Genomic DNA, 16,205 nt, shown 5'->3' on the forward strand with positions numbered 1-16,205 from the left:
CTTCCCCGCCCCTCCAGTTCATTACATGAAAAATATCAGTCCTGGGCAAGAGAATTTCCTTCCTGGGTTTGAAATATCTAATGCCTCACAGGATTTTTTTTCCCAGCATTTAGCTATCTGTGTTAAAGATCAGTGTTCAACGATTCAGCATCACATAACTATTTATAAAATGTACGCAAGGACTTAAGATGTGATAAATTTCTAATGTCACAAATGACTCTGAAAATATATTCACTAATACTTCCAAACACATAACTCAGTTTGGCAGGCTTCTCTTTCAAATTTTACTCATACTGTCCCCCTGAAACTACTTAAATATGTCTTTTTTCCTCAAAAGTAACTACTATAATCCAACACTATTTTTACTGTTGCAAACTGAAGAAGCCCTCTATGAACGAAAGCTGCATGGCAGCAGGGTTCTTTTTTGCAGTGACGCAATCAAAATACTCATAAACTTTCCACTCTCAAGATGTGAAGTTAAAAACTTTTGTCTCTCATAATAAGTTCTTCCAGTTTTCAGCTTAACAGGCATGTATACCCTTCAAATGTATTTTAATGCTGATAAGACTTTTTGGACAATTTTAGGTGGAGTGACGCTATGAAATAACCACCTTTCTTGAAGCAGAATCAATTAAACCTGTCTATCAAGAAATGTCCAAACAGGTAAGAAGGCCATTCAGTTATTGTTACTAGGTGAAGATACAGCAAACACTAAATTAGCATGCATCTGGGGCAAATCTATGAATGCTATAGGCACTGAAAAGAATTAATTAGAGGATCCATGAGGTTCTTTATACGTGAGACATCCTTTGCTGCTGCATTGATAGATATTCATTAGGATTCTTTGGTTATTTATCCTTTCAGTGGTTTTCTACTGAACTTAACGATCAATCACTGAAAATTAGGAAAAGGTTATTTTATATTAGTATAGTCTTCCTGACTTTCTTAAACTTAGAGAGACTTTCATTGTCAGTAGGTTTCATTATACCCTGGATTGCGTGGTTCAACAGCCTCAGCTGCCTTGTCTAAAACCACTATACTAAATCATGATCTGGCAAACATAAGCCCAATTCTCTGCAGCATGGCGTTTGCATCCCTTAATTGACTTTGATGAAAAGGCTGGTTGAGAGCTACAGTGCTGCTGCCGAACAATAACTTATACTTCACACTCTAAGGAGATCTCTGGGCACAAATCCTGTGCCGGTGAACACTGCTCACTACCACTGACTTCATCCTGAATGAATCAAATTTCTTTTCACTGGACTCTACTGCCTGTTTTTACTTAATGAAGTGTTGGACACGCTAAAGGAACTGAACTGAATTACATCTCAGCTAGAGTTTGGAGCCCTTTATTGATGAAAATGTTAATTTCTTTTTGTGAAGATAAAGTGTCAGCCATAATGACAGCGAAGTAATGCGGGCCTTATTCATGAAAATCCTCTGAGGGGATTTTGTTTAACACTTAATTTCTCATTCACAGCTTATGCTGGCGCCCTGCCACCTGTACCTGAGGGCTCTCACACAGAAGGACGTACTGCGAGATAACCAATTACTGTGTATCAGCAGACTGGGTTACAGCTTTCCCCGTGAAAAGCCTGAGCCTCTGGTGTCTGCCAGAAGGGAATGGAAGTGACCATAGACTTTCTTGAGGGACATTTTTGGCATCAGTGCCAGTGCTGAGCGTTTGTATTAATATCTTGTTTAAAAAAAAAAAAAAATCAGGTATTTTCATACTATCCAACCCAATATTTACTTTCTGTGAACACAACTAATATTCCGATTTGCAGATGGCTGTCCACAGATGCAGATGGCCTGAGGGAAACATGGTTATTTCTATCACTGCAGCTTTTTGGTGTTATTCATGTATTATCATATATCGACACTAAATAGCAATTTTAAGCTCCAGTATTCACTTTTTTTGGTAAAACCATTAAAAATGGAATTGCTACTTAAACCACACCAATGGAGCCCAACAGGAAGCAAGCAGTTCTGTAAGCAGCAGTACTTACAGAAACCTGATTGCCTATGGATCTGGTTACCTCTGATGGGACAGGTGCACAGACCAGCTCCGGTGAAGAACCTCTGAGTCTAAAGAAATTTGAGCACATACCAAATTTTTGCAGTCCCTTATGTCACTTGAAAAAAATCACTTTCTTCCTTCTACCTAGCTGTCTGTTTTCATTAAATCTGTAGAAATGGGTTCTCTTTGAGACTTCCTCATGCTGCAGGAAGCCACTGGCTCTAAAACTGTGGGGAAAGCAGAGGGCCGTATGACTATCTAAGCCTTGGCTCTTAATGAACACAGCCTAGAAAACAAAGAAAGAAAAAACAGACTAAACAGATAATAGATTAAACAAACAAAGGCAAATCCCAAAGGACCAATATCATCACAGCAGCTATAGAAGCATCCCTCAGAAGCTTAAAACTAATTCTTTGTGTTGGATCCACAGAAAGTGATGGGCCTGCTTTTCCCAGCTCTCACCAGTGAAGGGAGGTGCCTGCCTTGAGAAGCTGCATGGACTGAAGAGCTTGAGTTTGGGGACAGGCTGATGAATTAAGGTTTTCCCTTCCACATGACACTGTCTCAATGTGCCTGTCTCTAGCCTCATGCCTTATTGGTAGCCCTTGCTTTCTGCCTTCCCCACCCAGACACACTCACCTTGAGGTAGCCAGTTTCCTGCTCACACCCCGGGCTTTTTTCTACACACCGCTTGCCCCAGTACATCCCAGAGGCACTACTGCATGGGAAAATTGGCAAGTGACAGGAGCGGACATACTGTAACAAGAGGTCTTGCCAAAAGGGCTTTGATCACTTTGATGTTTACTTAAAAAACCCAGCAGCTATATATTGGTGAGCCACAGACATCACTTGCATAAACACTGAAAACTACTCATTAATTACTATTATTGCTTTCAGTTATGTATGCAACTTTATGAGCAAATCTCCTTTCACTGAGGCTGAAAATACAAACTGCCATGCTCTGAATGCATCAAAAAGACAAACTTGCTCACGACATGCCACAGGAGTTCTGTGCTCCTCACAGTTTTCTGCTTTCCTCTAAAACGCATCTTCCCTCTTGCAATTCAGTTCCATTTTTGCTCATCCTGTCTTTTTCTTTGCAACAGCCTTTTAGGCACTTGAAGATATATCTTCTCATTCCAATTTCATCATTTTCTCTTTAAGTTAAACCAACTCAATTTATTCAGTCTGTCTTCCAAAGACATGTTTTGTGAAGTTTGGACTGTCCTCATTGCTCTCCTTTTGACTCTTTCCAGCCTGCCTACATCTCTTTCAGCAGAACAAGGTCTGGAGAAGGACCAAGGACCTACTATGTCAGCTAGGGACATACCCACCCATACGAAAGACAGCAAAAAGGATTACTTCAGGTCTTGCAAACTGTATTCTTGATAGTAATTTCAGCACGGTGTTTGCCTTCTCAAGGCTCCATTAATCCACATCAACAACTTCTTTCCCTTTAATCACCAGACTTCTCCCAGAGAACTGCTATTTAACAATTACTCTGGTTCAGGACTCATGAAGAGTCTCTTCCAAGTTTAGTGCACTGTATTTTCCCCGTGCTGAATTTGGCCAACATTTTTCTGCCAGCTCTCTGCTTTAAAATAAGCATACAAATTCATACTCTGCTCTCCAAGATGCTGGCTGCCCTTTTTAGCTTTGTTGTCTGTAGATAAAGTAAATTTAGCTTTGATCTGAGCTAGTGAAAATGTCAAACAGAACTGGACCCAGCAGAGATACTGGTGGATACCAACTACAACACAAATCAAGAAAGGCTGCCCACAGCTTTGAAGTCTAAATCCGTATACAGCCCCATTGTATTGGAGCGCTACACGCATACATACCCCCTGTTCTCTATGAACCTACCCATCTTCCTGTCTCTTACATCCGCCAATCGCCCCCAGGAGCTCCAGCATAAAGCACCTCAAGCCCTGCACTCACACTCCCCTTCTACCAGCAGCACTGGTAGACAAGACTCAAGTATGGAAGAGGTGGGCAGAGCTGGATAGTTATCCTCTTCTCCAAGTCCAACAAACCCCAGGCAAGCATTCAGAAAATTACACATTTCAAGCCAATTTGGCTGTCCAATCAACACTGGAATGTGCATCCTGTGGGGTACACACACAGGGTATACACTATGGATATGTATACATCAGTGTGTGAAGAAGTATTAAAAAGGGTCTACTGTGGAAAAACTCATACAAATTAATTCTGTATGGTAATATTACATATCGCAGTTGCTACTCCTTGATCTCTAATTTAGAAAGCCATGAACAGCTATTTCTGTATAACTTCAGTCTCTACAAGTCTGGTTTTCTCACTGCTGTAGTAAAAACACCAGGATTTTCTTCATGTGGGAGTGGGAAAGTTCTGCTTCACTCTGAATTTACTATGGTCACAAGCTGAATACATTTGTGTGCTGACACACCGTGCTGGTATTTCAAGAACCTGCGTTCAGAGAATTTCTACTACATCATATCTGATTCTCTGAAAAATTTTTTGAAGATGTAATCCAAGAATAATTTTATCCTTCTGTAGCTGCAGGAATGTAAACTTATCTACCTGAATAGGTATCTCCTTTCACTGAAATTGATTATAAACCAGCCAGGAAATAACTGAATTGGCAGTGCTGTAAGTGCAGCAGCATTTAGATGGAAGACAGAGCAAGGAAAGCCAGAAGTGACTGGTACTAATAACCATTTACTGGGGATGAGCCGCAGCCAGGCCAGATCCACAGGCAGCTTTGGTTACAATTTGTCCATCAGTTTCATGTCCTACGAACCCCACTTGATTCTTCAACACTCAAATCAAAATAATTGATAGAAACATCTTTGACTAAATATTTTGTTTCACATACTAAAGAGCTAGTATCTGACATGCTTGAAGTTCACACAGTTGAATCTGGCCACTGGCAAGCTGGATCTCTTTCACATGTAAACAGAAGTCTGATGAGAAATAAATGCATACTTAAAAAAAATAGTGATAAGCATAGAAAGTCTGCATTATTGTTCTTCATCTGAGGCCTATTTTTAAAAAGAAATACAGGCTTGAACTAGTCCATCAGCAACTAAATTGACAAAAGTAAGTTTTCAACAGGCATCAGTCTTCTTTCTGCTTTAGAGCTGAAGCATCATTAGGATTCTAGCAGAAAGTTTCCTACACTCTGCACTAGTCCCAAAAAATTAAGTCATTCATGCAAAAACTAAGAGCTATAGCTTAAGAAATGTAATATAGAATACATGTAACAGTAGAAAAGTAAAGTATATTCATGATGAAATTCTATAATACGACTTCAGAATTACCATACATGGTTATTTTAAACTGATCTACAAACAGAACAGTATTTCACTGTGGTATATTCTCCATGGATTGAACAGCGTGAGTTGAGATGTCAGTGAGAACTGGGAGTCATTCACAAGAAAAGTATAAAGTGAGCTATGTTTATCCTTACAATCACTAGTGAACTACTATCTCAAAATCCCCTGCTAGGTTTACATTAATTTTGCCCATTTATTGAATATACCACTAAGTTACATGGCTTTCTCCCTTGAAACCCTTTCTCTAATAACTTGCACAGTTGAAAATATGATACTATATAATGTCAGTGATCCCATAACTTAGCCCATTTTTGGTCTTCTGTGCTGAAGAGAAGGAGAGAAGAGATGCAAAAGGATGGGGAAAAAGGACGAGAGCACAGGACAGCAGATTTAAGCTATTAGTGCAGCATTAGTAACATTTGCGCTTCCATTCTGTTAACACTTCTGCTCATACACTACACTGTAAAATTAAGGTTAAGCTACAGATATAGATTTAATGGGGCAGTATGCAGAAAAGCAGCACATGGCTGACACTGAAGGTTTTTAATTTCTCTTAGGAAAAACTGTGTCTGGAATGTATTTTATTGCTTGCAGATCTTCACCAAATGCATTGCACATCTTTTTCATTAGTAACATTAGAATCAAGAGATTGATTTGTCAGTCAGCTTCCCAGTCAGGACTTTCTTCTTCCCTGATCCCACCACCCCTGCAGGTCACCGATGAAGCAGTATTAGAAGCAGAACCGTGACAACAGAAATGACCCTCAGGAAAATGAGTGAGACACTGATTAAAAAGGGGAAAGAGCACCAACCAATGCAGCCTAGCTGGTTAAGAGAACAGGCATGTCAGCTGGCTGGATGATGACAGAAACAAAACAACATTTCAGATAGGACAATGTTGTCATTAAAACTATTTAAACAAAATTCAAGACAGTAAGATGGGCAAAGGACACAATATTTTTAAGGCCTGTCTTCTCATGGCATATATACTTTCCCAGTTCAGTCCTACTACAATGAGAAAAACAGACAACAGAAATCTAATGCTCATGGCTTGAACAGGCATATTCTTCACTGGGTAAACGACTGGCTGGCTGGCCTGGCCTGGCCTGAAAAGTTGTGGTGAACTGAGTTAAATCAGTTGATGGCCAGTCACAGGCAGTGTCCCTCAGGGCTTAGTGTTGGGGCCGGTCCTGTTCAATATCTTCATTGATGATCTGGATGAGGGGATTGAGTGCACCCTCAGTAAGTTTGCAGGTGACACTGGTGTGGGTGGAAGTGTCGATCTGCTGGAGGGCAGGAAGGCCCTGCAGAGGGACGTGGACAGGCTGGATTGTTGGGCCAGAGCCAAGGGTATGAGATTTAACAAGGCCAAGCTCCAGGTCCTGCACTTGGGTCACAACAACCCCATGCAACGCTACAGGCTGGGGGAGGAGTGGCTGGAGAGCTGCCTGGAGGAAACGGACCTGGGGGTATTGGTCAACAGCTGCCTGAACATGAGCCAGCTATGTGCTGAGGCGGCCAAGGCGGCCAACAGCATCCTGGCTTGTATCAGGAACAGTGTGGCCAGCAGGAGCAGGGAGGTGATAGTGCCCCTGTACTCAGCACTGGTGAGGCCGCACCTCGAGTACTGTGTTCAGTTTTGGGCCCCTCACTACAAGAAGGACATTGAGGTGCTGGAGCGTGTCCAGAGAAGGACAACAAAGCTGGTGAAGGGTCTAGAGAACAAGTCTTATGAGGAGCAACTGAGGGAGCTGGGGGTGTTTAGTCTGGAGAAGAGGAGGCTGAGGGGAGACCTTATGGCTCTCTACGACTACCTGAAAGGAATCTGTAGTGAGGGGGGTGTCAGTCTCTTCTCCCAGGTAACACACAACAGGACAAGAAGAAATGGCCTCAAGTTGTGCTGGGGTGGGGTTTAGATTGGGTATTAGGAAAAAATTCTTCACCAGAAGGGTTGTCAAGCATTGGAACAGGCTGCCCAGGGAAGTGGCTGAGTCTCCATCCCTGGAGGTATTTAAAAAGATGTGTATATGTGGCACTCAGGGACGTGCTTTAGTGGTGGATTTAGTAGTGTTACATTAATGGTTGGACTTGATCTTAAAGGTCGTTTCCAACCTAAATGATGCTATGATTCTAAGTAGCCCCTTGCTTGTTAGCCCACTAGGTAATACCTGTATTGCAAAGAAAGCAGACAGTACTTTTTTCTACCCATGTATCAAACTCCAAGTAGAAATGCTATTAATCTCAAATTTAAATCTTAAGACACATGGTGTTATCTGACATTGGAGGTGGGCCATAAGTCTATGGCTAATGCACAAGTCCCTGCTGCCGTCAGCTCAAACATTTACTTTTTTCAAAAATAACTTAAAAATACACAGTTTGCAACCAGCCAACATCTAACAGGTTATTGTTTTCCTAGTGTTCTGGGATTTTCTTAATGCAAGCTTTCAACAAAAAAATTTAACAGATTCAGCAAGACACACAAGTCTCCTTAATTAACAAACTTCCAATCTGGTAATACCTTGACCTCCAATATATATAAAAATTTCTATTCAGGCTGCTAATCATAAGGCTTAGCAGCCTTGAGCTTGTTTGATACCCTAAAACATAACTGCAAGAAGTTTACTGGTACCCTTGACTGATTCATTTCTCAAGGATTTTTAAAATTTATTATTATTGCAAGATAAATCTTTAGGTGTCACATGCTGAAGTAATTTCTCATAGTCATCTGAAGCTGCTTCTTAAAAACTGTATTTTTTATCTCTCGGGTTTTATCATCTGAACTCACTGCTGAGTTTTAACAGTCCAGATTTTTAATCCTTGAAATATTCCCAAACCTAAATCTCTGAAATTAAATAATCTGGCATTAGGAGCATAATAATCTGGTTTTATTTTGGGTTTGTTTTGTTTTGTTTTGTTTGCTGTGGGGAGGGAAGGGAAGAAAGAAGAGAGGATTCAAGTGTGTTTTCAGGTGTCCTCTGACCACTGGTACCTGAGTATGCTCAAATCTCCTCCTAGCATTAACTAAAACTAGTTCCACTACTTGTTGGTTCAATCACTTATGTAATTTCATTACCCCTTGATTGTTTACTTGACAGTATACACTATCAAAGAAACACCATTCAGATGTGATGCTTTAAAGCTGAAAATTTAGGAAGTCACTCAAAAGACCATTCAGTATTACTCTCCTCCAGATGACACACTCAAAACCAGATGACTACAATTAAGTGCTAACATGACAAAATAACAAGTCAGATTATTTTCTGAGAGAATATAATTAATATGACACAAGAATCTCATTTAAATATTGATTCCATGGTGCTATTCTGTCAGTCTTGATCTATTTGACATAATTTGTATCGTAAGTATAATTTAATACCGCTCCCCCCAAAAACAAAAAAAGTTTTATGAACTTAAGCAGTTGCTAGCCAGTTCTACTTTTAAGAGTAGAAACATGTTATAGCACAGAATTACCTAACCTCATCCAGATGAGCTAACTGGTGTCTTGAAAGCACTGTAGAGGCATTAGTGTGGTATGTTAACGAAGCACCAGCTTGGCTGTGTTGCAACCTTTAGTAATGAACGACGGGAGCCTACGCTATACCCCATGTTTGCTTCCCACGATTCATCATAATTATCTCTGTCTGATATAGATAAGCATTTAATCCAATTAACCCTCATACATTTTATCCAGTCTGGAAGAGGAAGACTGAGACATTTGTCTATCCCTTCTCTCACTGAAGAAAAAGATCCCCTCAGCATATTGAAAATACCTCCATCAGCCTCTCTTTCTGTACTACCTTCCCAAGCTTGCTCACATACATCCTAAATAATGAGATGTGACAGCACATACTCTGATATCCATCATGAGGGTATCACCGGCGTTTAAAAGCAGTTAACCTGCTTCCCCATCGTAAAATTATTTCATTGCAAGTAGCAACTTTCTATAATTCACCAGCAGCTTTTATACATTATCAGACACCTTCCTCATATCTTGTGATGTGAATTTTGGAATGAAAGAGCACCTGTAAGAAATCTTTATTCTCCTCAGATTTATCCTAAAAAGTAAGCAACCCAGTGAACTTGGATGGATACTGCAATCCAACAAGGGCCCCGAGACACATGCAGTTACACAAAATTCATTTTGTTCTATCAGAGGTGGAACAGGAAAAACATAAGCTGTAGCTCACTGTGCACCCACAAGCATCTGTACACTGTGAAGATGGCTCTGAAGACAGGTCTAGATTAACCATTTCTAAACTTAGAAATCTGGTGTTTTTCATGATGAAAAACTACTCCATAAAAAGCAACCCTGAACATACAGACATCTATACAAATTTTAAATCTTTTTTTTTAATGCCTCAGTTTGCAAATCTTCACATTTCCGCTGCCAGGCAGGGCAAGCGTTTACCGTATGATTAAGTTAAAGACTCCATCAGTTATAAAAGATATATTTCTATTTCCACAAGGTAATGAAATCTGCATTTTAAACTCTAAAAATCAATCTAACTCCCAGATAACATCATCCTCTAAGTTTCACTGAAATAATGATCTTTTATTCAAACAAAAATTAAAAATCTTTTTGCACAATATAGTTTGATATTGGACATAGCTGTAACTAAATAACACTGATAAATAAGAAATGAGGAATAATCTAATTATCAGTAATACCAGCTGATGAACGTTTTAATCTTTTAACGTCTCCTATATATATTAATAGGCTTTAAGCAAAACTAAGAGTAAAATTAGTGAACAATACTGATTTTAAATCATCTCTTACTATATTATTTTGGGCCAAAAGAGTATCAGGTATTGCCACATACAGATGTAGTTAAACCGTGCTTATTTCTCCCACCTTCACTACTTTATTCAGTCACAGGCAATGCTGTACCAGCTACTTCAATCCTCCAAAATTTTAAAGTGAACCAGGATAAGCAGCAGCCATGACATACTGAAGCGTAATAGAGGAAATATCAGTATTACCTTCACAAACTGGGCAGCACTCCCCAGGGACTTTAACAGGATTTAGACAGCTCTGCCCACAGGCTGTTGCAACACAGTGCGGATCTCCATTGATGCACTGGCAGAAAGTACAGTCGTCCTCTCGCCAGCGGTCACCATGAGCTTGGATCTGACCATTGGCATAGCAGCCAGCAGGGTTATTTACTGGATAAACTGGGTCTGAAATGAGACAAATTGCAAGTGAACAGTAAGTTTTATCTTCCCTTTTATGCCTAAACTTTATATATGAATAACTGCAATACATTACCTCAAATCGGTTAAGTGCAGCCACTATTAAACCTTAAAAGAACCACACTCTGGTATACAGTGATAAAATAAGACAGGTAACAGCTTAGATATTTCAATATTGCAATTTACTGTTGAAAAAGTCAAGTCAACTTATACTGAACATTCATAAATTCAGGTATTTTTCACTATTTCAACTCAAATATTGTAAGCAAACAGATCTAGAATGGAGACTATATCTACAAATGGCTGGGTAATGGTTTTTAACAGGCTTGATTTTTGGATTTTCTGATTTCTTTCTTCAAAAAAAAAAAGGATCTTAGATCTATTGATCCATTTTTTGTGTACCAACTTAAATGCTGAGGGGAACTGAAAATACCTCAGTGAATCCTTGGAATGACTCCTGTCAGCATCGCACCACTATTTTATAGATGAGATCTCTGGCACGTTTCCTGCTGGAACATGGAGTCTGCCTTAAGCTACATCTCATCGCACTTTTAGAGATACTCTAGTTTTCCTGGACAGATTATCTGGCTCAGTTTTCAATTTCATTTCAACCCTGAAAAGCCACAAGGCCCACTTACCTGCTAGCAATCAAATTAAGACTCAGGTATTTAGACTCTGTATATGCCAATTCATGACTTGAAATAAAAGCAGCTTTTACCCTTCAGAAAGAACATGTTTTACTCTTCAGAAGTGAGATAAGCAATGCTGATATTAATAGTAAAAATATATGCATGTGAACATGTGCAACTTATCATGGTGGCTAATAAAAAGATAACTGTTAAACTCAAAAATTAAAGATCTGAGAACATACAGCAACGACCATAAAGTTTTCAGAGCAAACAATAGTACAAGTTACATATGAAAGCAAATTCAATATATTAAAACCAATAAATACAACTAAAAACTTTGCTTTTAGCAGACATCAGATAGCAGAAATAAGCAGAAGTCATTTACCCATAAGTCAATTTTCAGAAAGCATTAGGTTTGAGGGATTTGGGAAAAAAGACACGTCCTGTCTAAAATGAAGGGGGGGGAAGGCCAGGACTCTCAGGTTTCATCAATCCCCTTTAAAAGGGAGCAATCCATGTTAAATCTAGATAAAACCAGTAGCAGTCCAAAAAGCTGTTGTCTTATTATAAGACATTGTATCAAGTTTATGACACTATCAAACTCTGAACATTCGGAGTGAAACTGTGTAAAACTTCTACCTGGCATTCACTTCTATACTGAATTTTAGTGATAGTCCTAATTTTAGCAAAATGGGTTAAGTCAACACAAAAAGCAAGTGTTTGGGAAAATAAGACGTTTAAAAATTAAGACATTTCCTAATCTTTTATCTTAGCACCTTTTCTGTTTTAGGATTACCTTGCATCTGTGATTAACTATTTTGACGTAACCCAAAAATCAAATCATACTCAAATAAATGAAGTACATTTTATCGTTCAACTCATGTATGGGATTCTGATTGACCCAGGAATACAGAGAAAGCACAGAAAAGCCCTATAAGACTTGTGTTATTTGCAAGTGTCTTTTATGTGAGTCAAAGCACAAAGTTCCTGGTACTCTTAAAAGGTCAGTAGTATTTAAAGCTATAAATTGTGCCCAGCAAATTACATATCCTGATGCTAAGGAATTCTACAGGACTTTGAGAAATATTTTGTCCTGGAGCTAAGGCAAGAAGGGCTTGTGCCTGCACTACACATTGCACAAATTTACCGTTTACCATTTTAAAATAATTATTGCAGAACAGAAGAAAGTATTGTATTTCTAACCTCAGGAAAACATTAATTGGAAAAAATTAATCACCTTGAAAATCAGTCATAAAATAATAAAACAGAAAGAACAGGTAGAAAAAAATGCCACCTCCTCACCAACTAGAAAAGCATGAATGGGCGGGCTGTTAAGTATACCTTCTGCCCATTTAAAGACTTACCTTGTCAATTTAGGTGTCACTAAACATAATCCAAGTTGTTAAGAGATGAGAGCTTTCCTTTTTCTTTTTAAATGTTTAAAGGAATGGGGAAAATAAATAGCATATATCTTACTATCCAATCATTCAGAAGTGAGAAATGAGACTTCCTTGATCATAGAACCATAGAAGGGTTTGGGCTGGAAGGGACCTTTAAAGATCACCTAGTCCAACTCCCCGGCAGTGAGCAGGGACATCTTCAACTAGATCAGGTTGCTCAGAGCCCTGTCCAATCTGACCTTGAATGTTTCCAGGGATGGGGCACCTACCACCTCTCTGGGCAACCGGTGCCAGTGTTTCACCACCCTCATCATGAAAATTCCGATGCAGAAGCGAAAGGAAACCCAAACAGCTCTATACAAAAAGGGCAGAGAGTCAACATCAGACAAGCACTGCAAAAAGCAAGACAGCACACTCAGACACAGCAAAAATTTAGAAAGAAACTGAATTAAGGAGGAATCTGCAAACTTTCGAAGAACAAAATAAAGCACTTATTTGCTTACTTGTATTGAAAAGGCAAATAAAAAAAGCAGTGGAATTAATAACCAAACAGGATTAAAAAGATACTGTACCTTCACACACTGGACAGCACTCTCCTTCTGGCACGTAGTACCTGTCGCAGTGTAGCTCACCACACTGGGCAGAGAAACAAATAGAGACTCCACCTTGGCATCGACAGAAACGACATGCATCCATTCGAAACATATCTCCATCATAATATTCCATGCTGTTAAATATGCAAGTTGGCTTCACTTCTGAAACAAGGATGAGTAAAATCAGAATGTATTTTACAGATATTGATAAAGCAGAAAGAGTTAAACTCATGTTGCTGCTGACACGAACAAATATAAATAGAGAGCTGATTTTTCTTTCATTTAAAAAACTGTATTTGAGTTTAAAGAACGTGGTATATTTTATTGTGTGTTTCAACAATGGAAGAAAATAAAATGCAACTTTCAGAGCAATTATTTACAATTCGAAGTCTCCCTGTTAAAAATTAAAATACTGAAGGAAGGTTAAGGCACTCAAGTATTTCTTCATAGGTGTTCAATATTTCTCATTCTGGATGAGCCAGAAGCTACTTCAAGTTCTAGCACGTGAAACAATAGGTTTTTTTCTGTTTTAAGAAGAGAGTTTCTGATGTTTCTTAAATGTAATCTTCCTTTCTGCAGGACTCAGCACAGGTGGATAAATTGCACTAAAGCTGTCCAATCCATAGGGATATGTTTAAAAAAACCCAGCAAACATATTTCGTGGCTGCATGATGCAGAACCAATTACTTCCCAGTTCAAGCAACCTGAAGCTGTACTTGTCAGCTCATATATACGCTCTCTGCAGAAAATCTAACTGTAACAAATATGTATGTGATCACTTTAGTGTTTCAGAAACATGAGACTATGTCTTTCATGCTTCCAACTAAAGCAGAGCCCTAACATATAATTAAATCCAAACTTTGTGGGAAACTAAAGGCCTGTGAAAGTTCTTAAGTATTTTGGGTAGGACGTTGCCTATTTACTTTGTTAGCATTACAAAAAAAAAAACCAAAAGAGATGTTAACTAAAACTATGAAACAGTTTGCCGATTTAACCACCTTTAAAAATTATTACTATCTTTTTATACCGAAGAGGTTTGGTTCCAGATTAGGAAGCAGATCCACACATCATGAATACATCACAAGGTCTCCTTAAGGCTTCTGACCTTGCAGTTAGCCCACACGTACAAACCTTCCTCCACCTCCACCACTTATTGCCAGCAGAGCGTATTCAGCCAGCCTAACTGACCCGCATGCACCCCACTGTGAAACCCCATAGCCCAGGTCTGTGACTCAAGACACTGTAGAAGAAATAGTCCACATTTATGTTCAAGTGTAGGAAATCATGACTTCACAGCTTCATCATTACATTTTTGGCTTTCTATGACACTAGCCCAAGGTACCTGAATACAGCTACCTGAAGTAAAACAGTATCTAGTAAACAGAGGTATTTTTTCAGAAGCTACGAATCTAGCAGTCTCAAAAGCCAAACGTTCTGCAAACAGGAAGCTATTTATTTCAGCAGCAAAATCAAAATTAAAAACATTACCAAACTGTAGATAAAACCATCACATTTCATCTGATTTAAACACAGCAAAGGGAAGAAAGGACAGCCACCTATGTTCCTGATTTTTGTAAAATACAAGGAAAAGACTATCTACTCACATGTGTAATGCCTGGTCACATAGGGCTAAAAGCTGGGCCCACTTTGTGGTCAGGTGATTTTGCTTTTTTGGTTAGTGGTCAGTCTCACATGGGAGATGAGAAATATTTAAATGAAAATTCAGGATTTGCAGATTCCCTTCCACCCACCTCAATCCTCTTACTTTTGGGGGCTAAAAACTTTTCATCTGAGTTACTCTTGAAAACGATATACGTTTTCTTTAAAACTCTAAAGCATTTCAGGGACTCCAGTATTTATTTCTACATATGCTTATATTGAGCTCCAGCCTCGAGTCATTTAATATGACTGTGAAGCATTAGAGTTGAAACTTGGAAATATCCTGAGCAATGTTTGATTTTTTATATGCCTGTTCTGTCTTCAAGGCATAATGTAGAAAGCAGGATAAAAAATAAGTAAGAGGAGGAAATACCACTGTGTCCGGGAAAACAGCTATGACCTCATTAGAAAGCAATTCACATAAACAAACACTTGAGACATATTTCAAGTTTATGTAGCTCAAGCTGTTATTCTAAAAACCTTCTCAAAAAGGAAAAAGTGCCAACACAACTCAAAAGGCCTTTAATCCATTTGCTTCTGACTGTACTGTTTTGATTGAAGCTTTCCAGATTTTTACTGATTCCCCTCCCCCAGAGAGTAGATCTGAATTCTTGCCGAGTTAGAAGTAGAAGCATCATCTTCCATAGATTACCATTAATTTTTAAAATGCCCAAACAAGACCAAGTAAGGAAGTGTAAATCCTGAAAGGAAACAGTGTTTTATTCCTACAATGAAAACTACCGTAGAATTTTACTATACATGTATTTTTACCATCCAGATTTATGGTAGTGTATACATTCATGCTAAATTACTGACCTAAGCTGATATATCCAGCTATGAGACAAGGATTACTTTTGTTAGAACCATATGTAAGACTGCAGTATTAAGACTCAGTCAAGCCAAAACAAGTACTATATGAAGAACTCTAGCTTTGGATACTCATAAAGTGGAAGCCTAAAATGAGAAGGTGAGCACCACACCATTGAATTGTAATGATGCATTTTTTCCACCACAATATGCTGGAAGATCCTCTGAATTCTCTGTTTTAAAAAAATTGCTGATTTTATTGGCTTACTGATCGACGTATGGCAGCCACAAAGGAGTGAAAGAACATAAAGCTAACGTTAAATAGATGCATGTTTTCCTAAAGGCCAGTAACCATGAATTCATTATTCTGCCAATAAAGAGAATACCACAGGTAGAACTCTTCAAGTACCAAAGCTTCGCTGCATGACAAAGCAATTTAAATTGACTGAACTTCATAGCACAAAGCGTTTAAATGTATCCAAGATCGCAAATACCTCTTCTGATGCAGACTACCACAACAAAACAGTCAGTGGGCATGAGACAGGCACCCAGGCCATGGATTTGTGGACTTGAATTCTGTGTCTGCCAGCTATC

General features: G+C 38.9%; 1 protein-coding gene across 2 annotated transcripts in view; it reads right to left on the minus strand.

Moving 5' to 3' along the window:
• CRIM1 (cysteine rich transmembrane BMP regulator 1) overlaps positions 1-16,205 on the minus strand; it is a 194,278-nt gene that overhangs the window by 51,660 nt on the left and 126,413 nt on the right. For both annotated transcript variants that reach the window (XM_075089307.1, XM_075089306.1), the window contains 2 exons: positions 13,125-13,307; positions 10,314-10,511 (listed from right to left, as the gene is read on the minus strand). In XM_075089307.1, the coding sequence (XP_074945408.1) occupies positions 10,314-10,511; positions 13,125-13,307 (381 nt within the window). The remainder of the gene's footprint in view (positions 1-10,313; positions 10,512-13,124; positions 13,308-16,205) is intronic.

The sequence above is a fragment of the Phalacrocorax aristotelis genome, chromosome 3, assembly GCF_949628215.1.
Source record: "Phalacrocorax aristotelis chromosome 3, bGulAri2.1, whole genome shotgun sequence".
Lineage (NCBI taxonomy): Eukaryota > Metazoa > Chordata > Aves > Suliformes > Phalacrocoracidae > Phalacrocorax > Phalacrocorax aristotelis.